A 20,464-nucleotide genomic window follows, 5' to 3' on the forward strand; every position below is an offset into this window, starting at 1 on the left:
TCGGTTAAATGTAGACATCGATAAAAGCGCCCATTTAGGGCGCACAACCAGCAACCAATATTAATAACGAACATTTACATTGATTAAACGAGCTTCCCCCCAAATACGTGATTACATATAACAACAAACAGCAATAGCAACACAACATCAACAACATTGAGAGCCATCCCCACATGGTTAGTATGTTTTTAGCTACAGTACAGATAACGGGTGAGTTTGTTACGGGTTGACACTTTGATATTGGATTGAGAATGGAGCATGGCTCCATCCGTCTGCCATCACTGACCTACAACGGCATCGGGCAGGGCCAAATCATTGCCAATGGTCACGTCGGTCGCGCTCGTTGAATTGTCGTCGCAATCTTTGTCGTGCACGGGACTCGATTCGCCCGTAGATACCTCGCCTAGTTTGAATTTACCGAGAAAATTTGAGCATTTGGTTCATTCCATAAAAATATAGTCTATGACTAGGAGTTGGGAACATGCATAGTCCGATCCCCAAACTTACAAAGGGCAAAGTCCATTTTGCGCATCGGCGACAGCAGACAGTTGGTTCCAGTCAGTGAGTCCAACGGCGAATCAACGCCCAGAGCATAGCTGTCATGGCTCTCAAAGTTGCTGAAAGATTAGAACGTGAAAGAGTGGACGTCTTATGCGACTCAGTTTCAACCATACCTATGGAGCCTGGCGAGCGGTTTACCAGACTTGCTGCGTATGTCCATGTTAATGCCACTATCTATAGAGGAACGTTTGGAGTAACGACTGCTACTATTGGGTGGACTTTGATTGCTGTGGGTTCGGATGGAAAAAAAACAAGTATATAACAAATTATTGAAAATCGAAAATGAGGGACTCCCTTACCTATGCACTGCAACAGGTCTCAGGAAAACGCCATCATGCTTCCGCTGGAGTTCCAAATCAAAAGCGCTGAAACTCTGGTGCTGTTCTTCCGCCTCCGCTTCCACGCCCATGTTCATGGAAAGATTGGCCAAGCCTCCGCGCAGTTGCGGCTTGCGGCAGCGCTCCTTCTCCAAGCGATACATCTGCGCCAGTAAGGTTTTGTGACCCCGCATGCTGGCCAAATCCAGAGGAGTTTGCTGTGCCTGTGTTTTGATCTTCAGCGCATTGTGGTTCCATTTGTAGAGTAATAGCGAGCACTCTACATGGCCACGCACACAGGCCCAGGCGAGCGGAGTAAAACCGTAGACATCCTGGCTGAGGGCGTCTAGTTCGGTTTCGAGAATGATATGTGGATTTTCCGAACGCCAATTGAGCATGGCGCCCACGAGCTTGGCATAGCCCAAGGCAGCGGCCAAGTGGAGCAGAGTCATGCCACGTAATCCCACCGTCCAGGAGGCGGCTGTGCTGGGCATGCTCCAGGCGTGCTTGATCAGCTTGTGGCAGTATGCTACAAGCTTCTCTTCGAAGTTTGGCTCCAGGCAGAGAGCAGTATTGTCGGTCTAAAAGTCCAAAAGATCTTAATGTAGTACATGAATTCACAACCAAAACAATAATACTTACCGTGAGCTCAAGCTCCGTCTTCACCTGTAGTTTCTCGTCAATGGTAGACAGGCGGTTAAGCAGCGTAAACTTGTACAGGCAATCGTTGGAGCTGGTGGCATCGAATGGAGCATCCGCCAGCAGGGAAAGCTTGTACTCGAACATCACGGAGTTGGAAACAAGGAATCCACCACAAGCCACCTGCAGAGTCACAAATCCGGCCTCGTGGGCTGGACAATAGCAGCGGAGTACTCCTTCCTGGACAAGTTGCGTGGGTACGGGCTGCGCATCAAATAGCACCGTATAGGCTCCGCCATTCGAGCTCGTCCAAGGTCCAGCCACCAAAACCTTAACGCCTCCCTCCGTGTACGACCATTCGGGACTAAAGTCGCATATATTGTGTACCTTGCGTGGCTGCAATGGTGCAGTCTCTCCCAAAAAGGAGCCCTGCTCCAACGCCGTGTTATTCAGGGCCTGCTTGTCATCCAAATCGAGTTCTGGAAACTCTACGAGCATATCGAAGGCATCCAGATTGGCAAACACATCGTCGGTTTCATCGTCCTCAACCTCGGCTGCGGGTTCTGTTCTCATCGAGGGTTTCTTCTCCGGCTCCTGTTGATTTAACTCGAGTTTGCCTGTTTTGTTGCCCGTTGTTAACGTTGTACTGGGTGCTGTGGCTCCCGCTGCTGTCGTATTGTACGGCATATTCGCTATCAAAGTGCGCTGGATATCCTCGTGGGACAGATCCAAGGTCTCGTTGAAAAAGCTCAACGTTTCCACCTGCGGCTCCTCCTCGCTGCTGCTGCTGTTGCTGCTGTTTTGATTGTTACCGCCGAAGCTGCTGCTTTCGTCACTAATTTGGCTGCTGTTATCACTGGAAGCACTGTAAGTTGCACAACCATTTTGGTTCAGGGATTGAGATTGAGATAGCGACTGCGACTGCGATTGCGATTGCAGCTGACTCCTGTTGGGGGCTTCTGTGGCCTGATTGTTGACTGTGTGGCTGTCCTGCTGCTGAATAAGTTTGAATTTAATCAACATAAATACAATGATTGCAGTCGATTTTGCGGTTGCACTCACCTCAGAGAGCGCATTGGCGCTCATTAAATTATCACAAGTTGCTGCCGTCGACGTCGTTGTAATTTGTTGCTGCTGATTGCCATCGATAATCGATTGTAAGGAACTCGAAGTGGACGAAGTGCCCGATGTGGGCGTGGATATGGTCGTGGGAGTGGGTGTGGATGTGGATGTGGATGCGGACACGGATATGGATACGGAGGAGGGCATACTACCAGCGGAAGACGTTGCAGGTGTGGCCTGGCTGCTGCTGCGATGCTCGGGTGACATGCACATGGCTTCCACGGGAGGTTGGGCCAAGGAGTGGGGTTGAACTTGCGCCAGAGGAGGCGGCTGACCACTAGTTGGGGTTGCTGTTGTCTGTTGCAATTTATAATAATGTTGCTGCTGCTGCTGCTGCTGACTGCTGTTGTTGCTGTTGCTGGAAGCATTAAGTTGCTGCTGTTGATTGTACATAAAGTTATTGTTGCCGGGGTCGTTATTATTTACGACATTTAATTCGTTGTTTGTTTGGGCTGCTAATTGCTTGCTGGCATTGCTGCTACTGCTATTGCTGCTGCCGGAGTTTGTGATTTTGTTTGCGGTCATGTGGTTTTGGTTTTCAATTAGTTCGGTGTCCATAATATTCGAGGCGACTGCTGCTGCGCCTGAAGCTGCCGCTGCTGGAGTCGTCGCACGATCTCTGGGTGTCGCTGTGATCGTTGTATTGGCTATTTGCAGCCTGTGCTGCTGATTGAGATGCACCGAGTTCTGGCCTTGACTGGCAACAAATCGCTGTAGACTCAAGTGCTGCTGCTGCTGTTGTTGCTGTTGCTGCTGTTGTTGGTGCTGCTGCTGTTGTTGCTGGTGGTATTGCTGCTGCTGTTGCTGGTGTTGCTGTTGCTGCATCACCAGATTACTCCTTGCGGCGAGCATTTGACTTGCTCCGCGATACTGCTGCTGCTGCAGGTAGTTCCCATCCTGCTGCTGCTGTTGCTGCGGCGGAATGATCTGAAACTTAATGGCCGATTCCTGCGGCAACTGCTGTGTGACGTTGTGGAACTGGCCGTGATTGTCCACGTGCTGCCTGGGCCGCTCCGCCCATCGGGAGTAGAGCTTGCTGGCCACCACCACATTGGGCGCGTTGCTGTTGAACGGCTCTCCTAGCCGTTTCTCCTGCACCGAGGACTTCAGCATGGCTGCCGATCGCCGCATCACGGGATGCGTACAGTTCTTTCCGTCCACACAGCCTCCATCCCCGCACCCGCAGTCCAGCTGCTTGACCAAGGCAGCCTGGCGCGACAACCTCTGCTTCTCCATCAGTTGGCAAACAATGGACTCCACCGTCTCCGCCGTCTGAATGAGAAAAATGCAATTCAGTTGGCTCTACGACTGAGTTCTAATCTGTTCTTAACTTACTGATATTTCTATATCGTTTCCCGAGTCGGAGTCGTCATCGGAATTAATTGTGGATACTGAAAATTGTGTAAGTGAGCTTCAATAATTATATTGTTTTACAGCTATTACTTAACATCTCATAAGAGAATTGTTTTTTGTTTAGCGGATAAAAGAAAAACTTGTTTTTCTGCGGATAGGTTTCCTAAAAAGTTAGGACCAAACAAAATTAACGGATTTTCTAACTGCCTGTTCATTGCAGTTTTAATTGTTATATATATAAAGACAGTGTTATGCTTATGAATCAAGTACTATGCTCTTCAAATCTATACTTACGCATGGGCTTGAGCTGGCTGACCAGCTCCTCCTTGGTCCACTCCTTTTTATCGCCCCAAAGTGTGATACTGGGTGCAATCACGGCCATTTTGTTATCATCCGGATATGGGACGTTCAGGTAGTGCACCAAAACAATGTCGGGATTCTACACGGAAAAGATGGGCAATGTCCTCCCAGGATTTAAATATGTCAAGGGAGAAGAGGATGGCAAACCTACCTGCAACAGCCAGTAACATCTGCGATGAAATGTGGGCAATATGGCCGAGTGTACATAACAACCATAGATGCACTGTGGAAAAGAGGGGGCAGAAATCGAAGGAAATTCAATTTATCAATTCGGCAACACAAACAAGAGCATAAAAAAGGACTAAAACTTGGGGAGTTCCTACTCGGCTCCACACGCAGCTCGTCTTACCCCGTGGAGAAGAAATCCATTTAATTGGAAAACATAAAAACGAAGAGCAAGTGGGGCTCAAATTAAATTACCAACCGCCCACGCTAGGGGGCGCCACTTGGACTTGGTAAGTGCCAAAAATCAGAACTCAGACTCAAACCGAAAGCCAACGAATCGAAACGGAAGAGCCGAGGAAAAGGGTTTGGGTTTCCCTGTCTTATAAAACATTTCGTTGCGCATTTTTCTTGTTCCTCACAGTTTTTTCCTCCTTTTTCTATCATGGTTTATTTTTTGAGAGCTTCTTTTACCCGCTGATAAATTTGTTGGCTCTCGTTGGCCGCGATATGCCGCTGACTTCTTCTGCTTCGCCATGGCATTTCCTTTGTACTATCTGCCTCGTTTGGGCCCAGTTATCATGTAAGAAGACGGCTCCCCGCCGGCACTGCCAACTGCATAAATCTTCGCCGGCCACGTTTACTTGCGAATGTATTAAAATAAAAATTAAAATAAAAACAAATGCAAAGGCAAAAGCAAAAACAAACGCCCGAGTAACTGTGCAAAAAATTGGCGTGAAATTGCCAAATGTTTTTATGTTTCTGTAATGGCTTGGCCGCGGGGATGGATACTCCGACAGACAGACCTTATAAATAAGCTTAACCCTTGGCAAGACTTATTTCATTAGCAGACAACGGCGGCGATGCACACATCCTTAAGCAAACACTTGCCGCGGACGAGTTGCTCCACGAGCCAAGGGGAGGACACCGTAAGTTTCTGTCAACTTCCGGCGGGAAATCATAACTCACCCAAAGGAACCCCACACGGTCAAGAACGAAATGGAAAAAAATGGAGCTCCAAGGGAAGTCCGCGGAATCGAAGACACTTTTTACCCCCTGACAAATGATGGCCATAGCTGGAAAACGATTCCGGCTAATTGCCTAATTGTGCAGCTACGAAAGCCTCTAGACCACGCAAGAAATGCTCCTCCCACTCACCTCAGTGCCTTGTACTTTCAGCTTCATGTGATCCTCGCGCGTCGTCTTGCCGTCCTTGCGTTTCTTCCAGCAGTATCCATCGCGTCGGTAGCGCACCTTCTTCCTTGAGTAGAGCAAGAGCGATCCGCTCTTGGGTCTACAATCATAAATACGTATGAAAAACGAAAATTAATAATTGATTTTGCGCCTAGGGACAACTATGTTAGATCAACTGTTTAGTTTTATTACTCACCTGGTTCGAACCTCTTTGGACTGCCACTCGCCATGTTTATCAAAGCTGATAAGAATCGCAGCGATTTCCTGGAATATACACACAAAGTCTGTACAAGAAATTTCTATATTTGCATATGAAAAACATCTTAGCGAAAGAATTCACAGATAGCGAGAGAGGCCTTCACAGCGGCCCTACTGTCGCTGCGACACGGCAAAGTTATTTCCCAAACCCCATTACTTCTCTGGGCCCCCAGTTCACCCGCTAACTTGGCTAACTGGCCTTAACTAACGTGCTAACAATTTCCGGACTTAATGGGCAAACGGATCCGCTGCCCAGTCACGAAACTCGCGGCATTTCCTCCGCCAAAAGCTGGAGAGGAGGGATTTCTGCGCCATAAAACAAAGGGAAACATTTTAGAAATTTCATTTGACCGCAAAGCGGACACTGCCACCGAAAAAAGGAAGGTAGATGGTGGTCGTGTGTTAACCACAATTTACAGGTGTCGCCGGCAGTTGACACTTAACCAGCTTGGCGGCCAGGAGGCCAAAAGCCAGCATAGACGCATCCCGAGTGCCATTTGTGTGCATACTTGAAGTGCCCTGTCACCAAGGAATATAAAATCTTAAAAACGCAGCAGCTCAAGATTTAGACAGTCGAAAGCGATTCGAATGCAAATCACACAACAGTCAGCGAAAGTTCAGAGGGAATTCAGCGAATTTAGACATTTCATTGCATGTTTTGCCGATAAAGTTATCAATTTGTTTGCTTCCTTGACGTTGCATGAATAATGCAAAGTGGCCATCCATCCATTCCCAGCGTCCTCAGCATCCACAGCAGCCTCAGCATCCTCAGCTGTGTGCAGCCAAACATTCGCCATGTGCCTCCGGTTTCGGGCAAGATATCGCAGCATTTGCGAGTGTCATAAAAATTGTATATCGGGATCGAAGGAGGGAGGCTGAGCAAATCACAGGCGCGTGTTTGTCAAGTGGCAAACGTTTGCATTTTGGCCAAAATTGCCCCTGACTGGGCTGTTTCGCCGCTGAAGAGCATATGGAGGATGTGGAAGGACATATGGAAAGATAGATAGATATATGGATGGATGGCTGTTGCTTACTTATGCATGGCTCGAGCGACCTACTCCAAACCCTTCCTCGCCTCATGATGAATTCCAGGCACATACTGCGAAGGGCGGGGCATTAAGAATTTATGCCCACCTCAGCGCATAACCCGCCATTTTTGGCCATGGGTGTGGTCCTAGTCAAATGTTGCTTCAACACTCAACACTTTCTCCGCAGAAGTGAGCAAACGATGCATCCATCATATGGATGGATACTATGAGGACAAGGATGACGGACTTTTTACAAAACATTAATAAGTTAAAACCAAAAACTGTACCGAAATACTATAGCAATCATGTGAAGGGAATCAATGGCTCTGGCATAATCAAAATGCAATGGCATATTCAAAATAAAATCCTACGGATTTTGACCAGATTTCGAACCCACTTCTAGTCCAACACTTACACTTGCCGTCCCAAAAGTAACCGGGGAACTAATTTAAGGCATGCCATTTAATCATTCGCAGTCAAGTGGTTCTTTTGGGTGACCAAGCGCAGAAGGACCACTTCGGGTCACCCAGAAAACGAATGGGGCGCAAAAAGTAAACATAAAATTGCGACTCATTATCAATTTAACTTTTTGATTTTTAAGCTGCGCCCTTTCGCAACCACACACGGTCGGCTGTTTCTTTTTCAGTTTCTGGTTCGGTCTCTGTTCCTGTTGTTGCTATTATTTTGCAGTTGCTTTATGAGCCGGGTCGAGAGTTCTGGCCCCCGGCTACTGCTTAAATGCCAAATTAAAACCATGTGGTTAAAGCGACAGTCGCTGGTTCGAGTGGGGTCATCCTGCCGCTTTCCAACCCCCCCACTCCGTGGCATCCGCTGCCCCATCTGCCCCGTTTTCCCTGTAAGCAGACTAAAATAAGCGTGCGTAATTTTATTTATGCCCCGTACACGGCCACATTTTGTAATTTTTGCATCCTGATGCAGAAGGAGGGAGCGCGGCAAGTCCTGTAGGTAGTTCAGTCCACGAGTCCTGTCGCTGGACCCCGAGTTCTTTGCTTTCGGTAGGTAAACTGTATTTTAATCAACTACGAGATGCCCTTACGGCGCGGGAATTAATTCATTAAACACTGGAAATGGGTGGAATTTTTATATAATTCTTTGAATAATGCATTTTGAATTTAAAAGTTTGAGCAATTCTAAATTGTGTTTATTTAACTTGTTTGATTACTTGATTTCTTGTGTAAAAGTGACTTTCAGCCGCATTTAATTTAGTCAACTCTCTGGCTTTAGTGAGTGTAAAGTCCGCTAACCGTGAAACCCCCGTGCCAGATAAAAAACCCCACGAGCCCCAACTTTACAACTGTCCAAATGAATATTTGCGGTTGCGCTTAATTCACAAGTAAAACAACAAGCCAAGCTCATTGCAAAGAATTTTCCCTGTTTTGTGTTCTCATTTCCCGCGAGCGAAAACTTTTATTGCAAACCGAACTGGATCCGCGGGATAAAAAAAAAGAGGAGAAGCGAACTTTTCGGCGACGCGTGGCCAGGTTTTTAAAAGCGGCTCCCCGAGCAGAGATCCAAAGTTCTAGTTTTACTGGTGTTTGCATTATAGTTTGTGGCGCAATAAAAACGTCGCGAGGTCCTTCCTAATGGACTGACCACCAGACCGCCATCTCGTTAATCTGCATATAGGAACTCGCAAGTGTGTGCGCCCCAAGGAAACGGGGCATGGCAAGGGAAGGCAAGGCGGGGAAGAGCCGTCGTCGAAGGCTGTCAAAGTGTCCTGGCGGAGGACTGGCAGGCTCATCCGCCCGTCAACCGGCCAGGGCCCCTGGCCCATGGCACATGGCCCCCGGCTGGAGTCGTCGACTTCCTTTTGGCTTTCACTTGACTTGCCCGTTTCGACAATTTTATGTGCAATCAAATGCAAATAGAAACACAAACAGTGCCGGATAAAGCAAACAGCAATACCAACTTAGAACTAAAACTGACCTCATTTGTATTCCAACGATGACGCTGTGATGGAAAACTGTCGGCTCTTGGCAGGCTCTCCAAATTGTCGGGCAGCTTGATGGGTTCGCCATCTGGAAAAGGGGGCAGAAAGAAAAATAGATGTTAAGTGCACCGAAAGCGCAAGTCGGGAAATCAATTTCGCATATCTCTGGCAGCAGTTTTCAGCCCACTCCGGAAAACCCCAGCCCACTTTTCCGCCCGACACCCAACAGGTGCAACTGTCGGACATTCATAAATGCGACAAAAATGTAAATCACTTTGGAGCGATGATTTATAGTTTATGCACACACATACTTATACACATACAAACCAAAAAAAAAAAATAAAATAAAAAGGGGCAGAAATCCTATAATGTCAACATTAATAAACGAGTTTCTGCACTTCTCCATTTATCAAATCCAATCTTCAGCATTAGCTGGGCAGAATGCGTGGCAAAGTTTTCAGTTTCGGCTTTGAGTCATTGAATAATTACCCACACTTAATGGAGCTTGCAACGTAAATCGAACCAACTTTCGGTTTATTAAAATGCCACGCAACTCGCGAGGGTAAATAAACTTTGCGGCCAAACTGTAATTTAGCAAAATGTGTAATAAAAGCGGACATCTACGCGACATCCCGCTCCTCTTCCCCTTCCCCTTCCCATTCCCCTTCCTCGTCGTATATCAAAGAGCCAATAGGTTGCACTCGAAGAGCCATAAAAAGTATTTGTCCACAATTTATATAAAGTGCTCGGAGCGGAGCGACTTCGCTTGCCATTTTGCCAGTTTGCCATTTCGCCAGCAGAGACCGCGTAACCGAAATGTGTTGCCAAATTGCAAATGCCAGACGTTGGGCGGCAGCGGAAGGGGGCGGAATGAGGCGGATGGGGAGGAAGGGGCGGCACTTTGGGGTGCGTGGGGTGCAGTGTCTCTGCCCCTCGAAGAGGTGAGCACACACGACCAGGGATGTGCCGCTCATATTGTGATCGAGTAATGCGTGTTGAACGAAGTGCTTTAGTGGCCTATCGAATTGCAATGTATACTGAATATGAGAGATTCAATCAAGAAAATAAGATCGCTATGTACATATGTATTACCTGTAAAGCCTCAGTTGCCAGAACTTCCACTCCCAAAGTAACGAACTTAAGTAAAACATCCCCGTGGACGGAGATTACGTAGTGACGAAGGAACCAGAGGCGTGGGACGCATAACTGAAAATCTGCTGTGGCTCTCTTATCATATCGACTAACACACCAATCAAGGAGTATTGCAAAACCCTCGAATGCCTTTGCTGGAAATCCTTTAAAATCACGCACGCATCCCTGACGAACCAAGGATTCTCCCGGCCCCTCGTCACGCTTTGGTCACAATGATGACGTTGATGTAGTTACTTTTTCAGGGCGTTGTTGTAGTGCCAGCTGAAGTTGTTTATGCGATTTTTATATGGCGCACGTTTTGGCAGAGGACACACGCTTCGAGGAGCAGACGGTAACCCGGGGGGCAGTGGGTTGGACCGGCGACAAACTGTTTGCTTTGATCGCACTCTCCAGTTTTATGGCCAAACTAATTTGTCATCGCTGCCTTGGGCTCAGGCCCACCCCAAGCCAGCGAGAGGCCATTGAAAAATGCTCGAGCGATAATTGTCAAAAATGTCGAAACAATCACAGCACCTTGCTCCCTTGCCCCCTTGCCCCCTTTCCAGACAGTCCTTGCACCTATTTATAATGCAGTTGCTGCCATTGTTGTCAAAAGTGCGGGCTGTTCGGGGGGAGGAAGGAATAACTCTGTTTGATTAATACAAATAAAAAGTTTTTTAACTGCTCTCTGCATATTTCATGGCGAAGAGCTTCAAAAACTGACGTTGCCCGCCATCATAATAGACTGCCACAAAAAGCAAAAGGAGCTGGGCCAAAAAACGAAGGCCCAGCAGCCGGGACTGCCAAAAAAGAAGGCAAACCGCAGGTGAGAGGACCTCGGTCCCATGTCGCCAATGTCGATGGCAACGTCAACGTGGCAGAAGTTGCCCCCCATCGTTTTTCCTTCTTTTCGGCTTTTTCGGTTTTGCATTATTACAACTTTAACGGGGGGGAGCACACAGGTAACCAACCCCTCGCAGTTTTAACCGCCGCTTAATTGTGACAAATGCGCTTTGGTACACAAGATTTTCTCATAATTTGGCCGAGGAATTTAAACAGCAGCCGGCGAGCTCTGGGGAGGGTGAATGGATAAATGGGCGGATGTCCATGGGCCATGTCCCCAGAATTGACACGGCAAATAGCACAAAAGAGTTGAAATAAATAATAAATTTCCGTTTTATGAACCCCCCTATGAACCTCGAGGTGGGCTGAGTGAATCGCGAGAGCTGCCAATTTGAGCTGCCTGCCAAATTGTGGCTAATAAATATCTCACCAAAAAATACCAGGTAGCTAGGCATGTCTGGGTGGTGGTCGGTCAGTTGCAGTTTGTTTGGGCCCTATAAAACATACAAAAGAAAAATTGTTTTGCACTTTCGTGGCCGCCGACGTCGCCGAAAAGTCAGCGAGTGTGAAATTACTTTTGTTCAGTCACACACTCTAGCCACAATTAAAACCCATTAAAGTGTCTCGGAAATAGCTACACAGCGACTGCCAACTGGAGCCCGTGGCAGAGGTCTGGTCTACGCAATTCTTTATCGCACCAGAAGTGGGGAAATAAATATCGCTGTGGAGGGATTTTGGAGATAACGCATGATGACGTTCCCGGCGAAAACAAAGACCAATAATAAATACAGATAGTCGAAGATAGAGTGTGTGGAAGAGAAGGCCAGAACAGACGTCATGGTTGGAGCAAATAGCCGAGGGGTGAGGCCAAGTAAAAGTTTTTCACGATAACAGGCACAAATATTTGCTTATGTGTAAGCTGGGCAGAGGCTGGTCGGTAAACTCAACACGATTAGGTAGAAGATGTTTATTAATCATAGTTAGGGTATTATTATCATACATTGCAGTATAGTTATACCCGTTAATAGTAGAGTAGGAGGTATATCATGTTGGTTCAAAACTATGTAACTATGTAACGAGACTAATCTATAAGTACATATATTCTTGATCAGAATCACCAGTCGAGTCGATCTAGCAATGTCAGTCCGCCTGTCATCAACGAACTCGCTCAGGTTGTTGCCAACTTGATATCGCTTAAGTGCAAGTCGAAATGCCTTCTTTATTAATACTCATAAGATAGCCAAAAGTTGCTTTGACCAATATAAAATAAATGTAATCAATGTAATCACCGCTAGATGGATTTTGAGTGTAATCTCGAAAACATTCGCTTTTTATAGCCCTATCTGTACGCAGCTTAGATTTTATTACCCATTATATTCCTCAAAAATCCGGAGCACCAAACTTAGTTGAGTAGTAGGAATACCAGGAAACGTCACTGCTTAGCAGATACCACACTTGGAAAGTCTCTTCCCAGGCGAAGTCCGCAACAATGACAGATGTGCGGATGATTTATGGCGATAGCAAACCCAAGGCAAACACACACTGCTCCACACGCTGCGGTTGATAAAAATCACATTTTGGCAAACGGCAACGACTAAGTCACTCATACACTCGCTTTGCATTTTCCTCAGAGCCGCTGTGGCATTACAAGGAAACATTTCTCATCCAGTTTTGCATATTTCGCCCAAGAACAGCAATTAAAAGACACATAACAGCAAATATGCATGTCAGGCGCGACGGGGCCAAACAATAATTAGCCCAAAAGCAGCAGCAAAATGCAATTTCACCTCAAATGAGGAATATTTGCACAGTCCATGGTAAGCAAAACAAAACTGAACACAACAGCGATTAACATAAAAATGCAACAAATGGGGGCCACACGGGCAGGTCTGAAAGTCATAAAAGTCCTATTAATGAATGAAATCTAAACAGAAAATATGAAAAACAAAGCCACAGCCAGAGCCAAACAAAAGTTTGCAAAAATGTTATAAATTATTTACAAGTTACGGCTGGGTCAAAGGGGGTACGCCGAGGACTGCTTAGTAATGGTAAGTAATGGAGTGAGGGTTAGGTCCTAACTCAAACTCAAATCGTCTTTTGTGTCTACGGGCAATGCAATTACGTGCGGATTTCATTACTTTTCCGTACTACTTGCCCCCCGTAAGGTCTAAGGATTTAGTGCTCTTTGTATGGATATTTACGATTCCTCAATGTTGACTGCTCTATAAGATGTGAATTCAAAGAGGGAATTTACTTAATGTTACATTCATTTCAATATACAAAACCACACGTGCCTTTAGTTTTGAACTACAACATAGTAGTTGCCTTCTGCCTTAAGCCAGTTTTTTTTCAAGGAGTAGTTATCCCCTTATTGGTGTAAACGCCTCGGTGGAAACCGCGAAAGAATAAATTTAATGCACTTCGGGAAAGGTGAACTAAAAGGCTGCCTCCCTTGGATGTCTGATTCGTCGACAGGAGGGCAAAGGATAAAGGGGAGACACTCAGTTAAGCTGCCTGCAAATTATATTAATATTGGGGCTCTTCATATCACATATTTTTTCCGGATTCATTCCCCATTTTTTTGGATCTCCGGCTTGCATGCAACGTTTGTATAAGTTTCCCCAATTTTCCGCTTTCTGTGAGTATATTAAAAATATTTTTTCTAGATACCTTTAAAGGAGCGAGAGGTGCAGAGGCACCAGAAAGGTGTAATTTATTTTAATGCCGGGTATTTATCATGATACACATACGTTTCTCTTGCCGGTGAATAAAAAGAATGTTATTTCTATGTGGCTATTTTCGGTGTTTTGTTTTTGCATAAATTGTAAATTAAACATTTAAAGTGCCATGAAATTGGCACCGCCTAACCGGACCCCAAAAACACATGGCCTCCGGTGATGGCAGTGGCAATGGTTCATTAAAAATACATAAAATCGACACACAGTCAGTCCACCGTCCTCCACTGCCGGATGAGCTAAAAACTAATATTTATCTAACAAAATTAATATGGTTTGTAAGCCAAATAGAGACAGCGAGTGGAAAGAGCTGGGAAATGTGGCAAAAACTGTTTGTCTAACCAAAAACAAACGACCGAATGTAGCACAATTTTCGGTAACGCATCCTGCCGCCCGGAGGCGAAACCCTTTCGACCGATAAGCCAAATAAATAACGCAGGACGAACGGGGATAGGCGGCGGCCAGGCTGGGAGCATCATGCAACAACGTTGGATGCATTGTTCAATAAATCTATTTGGCCTCTAATCGAAAGCACACAGAGGTGGGGATGCTACCTGGAAAAGGCAACAAATTGCCATTGAATAGGCACAAGACCGGAAGCAGCAACAACATATTAATCCAAATTAGCATCAAAGTGATTTAATTGCTTGGAATTTCGGCGTTGGCAAACACTTTTCGACTTTTCGGCCCCGACGAAGGACACTTGTAAACATGCCCAAAAAGGAGTGGCCCCACCTGGCTGCGTTTTGTCAACATTTGGCCATCGATCAGGCTAAAAACAGGACTCGCATGCACACACACACACAGCTGCTGCAATTTAAAGTCCTTTTGAGTCTGCTTCAAACTCTTGGAGCTAAATGGGCAATAGAAGCGCTCATCCAAAGCCCTTGGCACGATTTATGTGGCTTTTAGTAATATGAGCAAATATATTACGTGACGGATCAGGAGAGGACCTGAACCAAGGACAACTAATTGAATTGCTGCCGCGGAAAGGGAACAAACTCGAAATTAATAGGCGCACATCAAAGGGAAAAAATGAGCAAAGGCCCAGCCCAAACGCCCACCAGCTGGCAGCGAAATTAAAGGGAAACCTATAAAAGCAGGACATTAGGTCTTGGCCGAAAGGATAACAAGTGTAGCCAACTGTGTGCGAGCATTCGAAGCTTGAGTAATATTTATTGAGTACGTGATCTTCTGACCAAATCCGAATGTGAGCGAGAGTTTTGAATTTTTTATTGCGCCCCGGGATGGCCGGCACACACACCATCAAAAGTGTCCTCCCCACATGCAGGGGTATGTGTGTGTTTCCTGACAGCTGCCAACTTCTGGATTTCTTTGGTGGCTTTTTTTTGGCATGCAAAAGGCGGACAGCAAAGTGGCTTATTAAAAATTTTGTCAACTTGCGAGTTTGCTCCACCAGCTCTCTCCGCTCTTCCACTTTTTTACGACTTTTTCACACTCCCCTGGCCATATGCATATATATTAGGCAGGAGACGCCTGAGTTTTGGTTTTCTCAAATCATTAAAGGCCAGAAACGTTCTGTTTTTAGGAAAATCGTTTTCTGAACTTCCCCAATTACAATTGTTTAAGAGATAAAAGTACAAAATGAAATAATTTGAGGTAAATTTGTAAAAAATGTAGTTCGTTTGAGAATGAAAAACTATTTCCAGCATGTTTTCCGAAGCCATGAACTGAGATTGAGCTTTAAATGAGGCATGTGTTATTAAAGATGTTAAGTTCGCAAAGAAGACAACGAACTCTTGGGTGTCACAAAAACAATCCAATTGACTGGGAACAACAATGGCCCCACCCACACGAGCACAAAGCAGCGCACTTGTTGGTTTTTCACAACCCCAAAAAGTGTGCTACAAAAAATGAAGCGCATAATGAAGCTACTCATAAACGGAATGCCTCTGTGTGCGTGTGCGTTGGTGTGTGAAATGTTTACTTGCAAACGAGTGCTGCCACACCCACACTTGTGCCTCGGCGGAGCCATTGTTTTGCCATCTCATAAAAAACACTTAAAACGCCATTAAGTTAAAATAATAAAGTTAAGCGGCCGCCGGGCAGCAACAAAATCTAATGTGACAATGGCCACACGGCAACAACAATAACAGAAACCATTGGAAAAACAACGAAAGTTGCAACAATTGCTGACATATTTCACATTGTGCAACAAAAGACAAGGAAAAGGGACAGGTGAGGTGACAAAAAACTAAGCCAGCACAAAAGCTGAGGGCCCATCGCAATGAATGGAAAAAAGACGCCGAATGTTGGGCATATTTTGCATTGTTCCCTACACACACTCACACACGCACAATAAACACACACACACACACACACACACAGCGAGAGGGCAAGGGAGGGGAAGGAACGAAAGGTGAAAGCCTCTCCTTTGGGCCTTCTTTCGGCGGCCTTTTGTTTCAATTGTCTGTAGTTTAGGTTTTAGGCGTGCGAGCCTCGTTATAGGTAACTGTAACTGTAACTGGTTTTACGGGCGTACAGCACATGTAGGTCATTCTTGAACCACAAGGCCTAAACCCGTCAAATTTGAAATGAATACTCATTCTTGAGGTGTGTACTATGTGTTTCTACTAATATGTTGCTTAGTTTGTGCGCTTAAACTTAACAATTTGTATATTTAGCAAGTGATGTTATCGTCCAACTTTCAAAATAAAATTTCAACTTTGAGTAGAGTTTTAAAAAATTGTTGAAATTTGTTTAGTAAGTGTGTTAGTCCATGTTGTAGAGTGATTAATTCCCTATTTAGAACATATAGGTTTCATTTGCAAATTTTTGCCGCTTTTCGCGAAAATTAAATTATTAGGTAGCAACCTCTCAATTTTCAATGCGGCCCTCCTCGTAGCGTGGCGCACGCATAGTTGGGCATATCGACGACAGTCTTCTTGAAATTAATCAAGGTTACTTATGGCATGTTTTATAACACTTTTTTGCATAAATGAAAAATAAAAATAAATAAATAAATGAAATAAAAAGCTTTATAATACCCGGCCTGGACGGAGAAGGCCGTGAACATATGACTACATGACGCTTGCCTTATGACTTGTATGACTTATCAAGGGCGGGGGTGTGGGGGTGTGGGGGCCGACATGCCATGATTGTAGGTGTTAAGAATAACAAAAAAAACACGTATTAAAAGAAAAAAAAAAAAAAAACATAGTGACATGTAGCAGACAATCCTTGTGCCAGCGTGTGTGGCTGATCCTGTCAACATATGCGCGAGCCACCCGTGCACGCGTCTCTGGAATGGCGTGCGAATTATTGCCCAGGAAGATATGACATAAAATTTAATGAAATGTTCAGAAAATGCTAAAATCCATGTTCTCGGTTCCCCCAAGTGTGTGTTTTCCCAAAGGGGTGTAACTTAAGTGAAAATCGAAATCGCGGTGAAAACGTTGTTTAAAGTCCAGTTGGGTTAGATTTAAAATCCTTTGAATATGTCACAGCACATTTGAAAATGGGAAACGCAAAGTTCAGAAAATACAAATAGTTTAGTAATAATATTGCAAGTATAGTTATTTAAATCGTAGTTTGATAATCGTTATACAACATAGAAGAATACACGGAAACAACATTTAAGATAAGAATGGTATACGTATTTTGGCATATTCATGAGTAATACAGAAACACACACACACAGATATACTTAGTTATGAATATGATAAATAAGCACAACATCGATAGTAAGAACACTCTACAAAGGACAGATCATGCGACACCAATAACACCTCAGACTTATGGTTCTTGCAAGTTGGTAAAGAAGATTCGCACAGAGCCACATGGAAATATTTTGGTCCATTTTTAGTTGAAAGTTCAATAAAGTTCCATTTGATTTCAAAAGATAACTGTTTAGTTTTTAGTGAACTCTTTTTAATTCCTCTTTACCAACTTCAATAGCCACCAAGGCTGCAGATATATTCCAACCTTGTTTTTCGAACCCTCCAACGGAACAGGACCTGCCACGCCCCTTTTGGGAGGCCTTGAGGCGGCATACTTACTGACACTCAGAGGCATTAGAGCGCTCTGCAGATGACTGAAGATCTGCCGATGGTGATGGTGGTGACCCAAACTGGCACCGCTGAAGTACAGGTGGTTCTGATGCAGCGACAACTGCTGATGATGGTGGTGGTGATGGTGGTGGTGGTGCTGCTGCTGCTGCTGAAGATGCTGTTGCTGCTGCTGCTGCAGGTGGTGGTGTTGCTGCTGCGCCACAGAGTGCTGCTGCTGGGTCATCAGTTGCTGCTGCTGCTGCTGCGCGAGTTGCTGCGGGTGTGCCTGGTGGTGCTGGCCGAGATGTTGCTGCTGCTGCTGCTGGAGGTGCTGCTGCGGCTGCTGCTGACCGTAGCCCGCGTGCTGCTGCGGTGCTGCGGCTGTGGCTGCTGCCGTCGGAAGGGCCACCACTGCTGCTGCCGCCGCTGCAGCGGTTGCTGATGCAGCTGCTGCCGCCGCTGTTGCAGTCGCCGTTGCTGTGGCCGTGGCTAGAATGTGATGATGGGTGGTGGTTGAGGATCGGTGCTGGCTCTGGACCGTATTGAGGCTGTGAATGGAGGCGTGCACCGCCGACTGATAGATAATACCGTTGTTCGACATGGCCGTCATCGATTGGTGGTGGGCATAGGCGGCCATCGTGGGCGGCACTCCTCCCATCGTCGGCTGCACTGCCGCCGTTGCTGCCACCGGAGCCAAGGGCAGCGATCTGTAGCCCGCCATAGCTTAACAGTTAACTGGTCACCGATCACTGATCACTAATCACTGATAACACTATATACTGTATATACTTTATGTCCGGATATTGTTTTTGGTCCGCCTTGAGCGTCTGATCGCTTGGGGATACGGGAGTGGACTGAATGGACCGACCGTAGCGGATTATTTCCTACAATTTTGTCGTTAAATTTGTAAGTTGTATTATATTTTTCTCAGCCATAAATTAGTAGGGGCAGTAGATTTTAGGCTTAGTTCGGGTTGATAATGTCACTCCGTGATGCTGATAAGGTAGGCCGCCTATCTCGACATCTCCTTCTGTGCATCTCGAGTCGTGTGTCAACACAAATCTCAAAACAAGCGGCACTGAAATTTCACAAATTTCCTGGACAACCGAACCAACTATGCAAATGGATAAATATTTATGTACGTAACCTTACACAAACGTAATTCTTACACTGGTTTTTATTTTCCCATGCTGACGAGCTGGGATCCAAAAGTTCAACCTTAAACAAGTTGCCTAAGTCGCTACTGAGCTTGGCCAATTTCAAAAAATGTATATATTTATTCGGGTTATCAAGTGACAGCTGCCAGCTGAAAACTAGACTCAGATAAGCTCTAGTCTCGTGTCCCTAAGCAAGGTCCAAGAATTTCGTGATTCACATTTAGCCGGTGCTAATCAAAAACAATTCTTATCTTAATTTTCCTTAAAATATATGCCATACAAATAGGTCTGTTTGCATTAAAACACCAATTAACAACAGCATTCAACCAATAAATCACTACATAAATAAACATCAAGTACACATAAAACACATATTGGGATATACATATATATGGTTCGGAGATCTTAAGTACACCAATTTAAATTGACCACACAACATCGAAAGAAACAACAACCAGAACGAAAAGCAAACAACAAACAGAGCCGAAGGGGCTTGAGTGAAGTTTAAACAAATTACATAAACAAATTGAGGGAAATTGGAAGATTCCGCGAGCGAACTCTCCCGATTAAATCATGTTTGTGTGAACCTTATTGCCAGATCAACCACTCTGCGCTGTGGACACTTAATGCCGATGCACGGCCAAATGCTGGATGAGCCATCCGCACGTAAGCATGGCGATGTACGTAGAGCGGTACGTAACGTATCTGGTTTCTCGCGCAGGGCCAAGAGAAAGCCACGTCCGACACGCTTGGCCAAGGTCTGAAAACTGAAAACTGAAAGCGCACGGCTGAACGCTGGCAACTGACAACTGGCAGTGGAAGGCAAGGACATTCGGCTCGCCGACAGGATCCGAGTCCTGCTGTTCGGGCCGAGTCATTCATTTGGGCCCGGATTCGTCGGCTGCCAGCAGCTTTAAGCCTAAGCAAGAGCGAGCGAGAGGGTCAGCGAGATGATGGATTCAGTAGGGGTGGCACCGGGGGATAGGTCTCCAAAATACCGAACATGTGGGAGGCAAGGTCTGAGTCTTCAGCAAAACACTCCAAATATTTAGCTTGCAAGCTGCAGCTTATCTTGGAAGCAATGCACAATGCGTTAGGCAAAGCTTACCATAGTTTACGTTTGAAATGCTCTGATTTCTATCCCGTAAATAAGCCATTAACGAACGACATTAGCCTAATTTCGGCGGAATGCCAAAGCGCTGTGTGGGTTGGTCCACCAAAGGCACCTACACACTTCTATTGCACAACAATATTTAGGGGTTGTTCCCGACCGTTAGAGACCTGCGCAATAGATTGACCCCCTGCCGCCGAACATCGCCCCCCTAAAACGGAGCGGCTCGTTGTCGGCTCCACTTGGTCCTACCCCAAAGGACCCGGCGGAACCAAAACAATAACAAAATCCAGGAAGCACGACAAAAGTGAATCCGAGGAGGGGCAGGTGAGGAATGTGCACGTGCCTGGAAAGCCTTCGCACACCTTCCGGTGGGCAGTCAAGTTGGCGCTGGAATTTTTAATCAAACCTAAAGCGCAACTATGCCACATGGACACGGACGCACCTGCAACACACGCCACAATCCGTGAGGTTTATTTAATATATTTGTCATTATAAACATATATTTTAGAGTGAAATTAATATTAGGCAA

At 45.7% G+C, this 20,464-nt stretch overlaps 1 protein-coding gene across 6 annotated transcripts in view; it reads right to left on the reverse strand.

Annotated features, from left to right (window-relative positions):
• The window catches only part of LOC122622911, a 34,942-nt gene that overhangs the window by 4,543 nt on the left and 9,935 nt on the right, over positions 1-20,464 (reverse strand). Inside the window, exons 1-13 of one of the 6 annotated variants that reach the window (XM_043801658.1) lie at positions 17,674-18,516; positions 8,942-9,033; positions 5,905-5,972; positions 5,673-5,808; positions 4,504-4,575; positions 4,287-4,431; positions 3,975-4,030; positions 2,580-3,911; positions 1,521-2,510; positions 861-1,459; positions 675-788; positions 508-617; positions 287-403 (exon numbers count right to left, since the gene is read on the reverse strand). In XM_043801658.1, coding sequence (XP_043657593.1) covers positions 287-403; positions 508-617; positions 675-788; positions 861-1,459; positions 1,521-2,510; positions 2,580-3,911; positions 3,975-4,030; positions 4,287-4,431; positions 4,504-4,575; positions 5,673-5,808; positions 5,905-5,972; positions 8,942-9,033; positions 17,674-18,385 — 4,543 coding nt within the window. In that variant the 5' untranslated portion in view covers positions 18,386-18,516. Of the gene's footprint in view, positions 1-286; positions 404-507; positions 618-674; positions 789-860; positions 1,460-1,520; positions 2,514-2,579; positions 3,912-3,974; positions 4,031-4,286; positions 4,432-4,503; positions 4,576-5,672; positions 5,809-5,904; positions 5,973-8,941; positions 9,034-17,673; positions 18,517-20,464 lie in introns of those variants that run through there. The other 5 variants (XM_043801666.1, XM_043801625.1, XM_043801617.1 and 2 more) reach the window with 5 other exon arrangements.

This window comes from Drosophila teissieri, chromosome 2L (genome assembly GCF_016746235.2).
Source record: "Drosophila teissieri strain GT53w chromosome 2L, Prin_Dtei_1.1, whole genome shotgun sequence".
In the NCBI taxonomy this organism is placed as follows: Eukaryota; Metazoa; Arthropoda; class Insecta; order Diptera; family Drosophilidae; genus Drosophila; species Drosophila teissieri.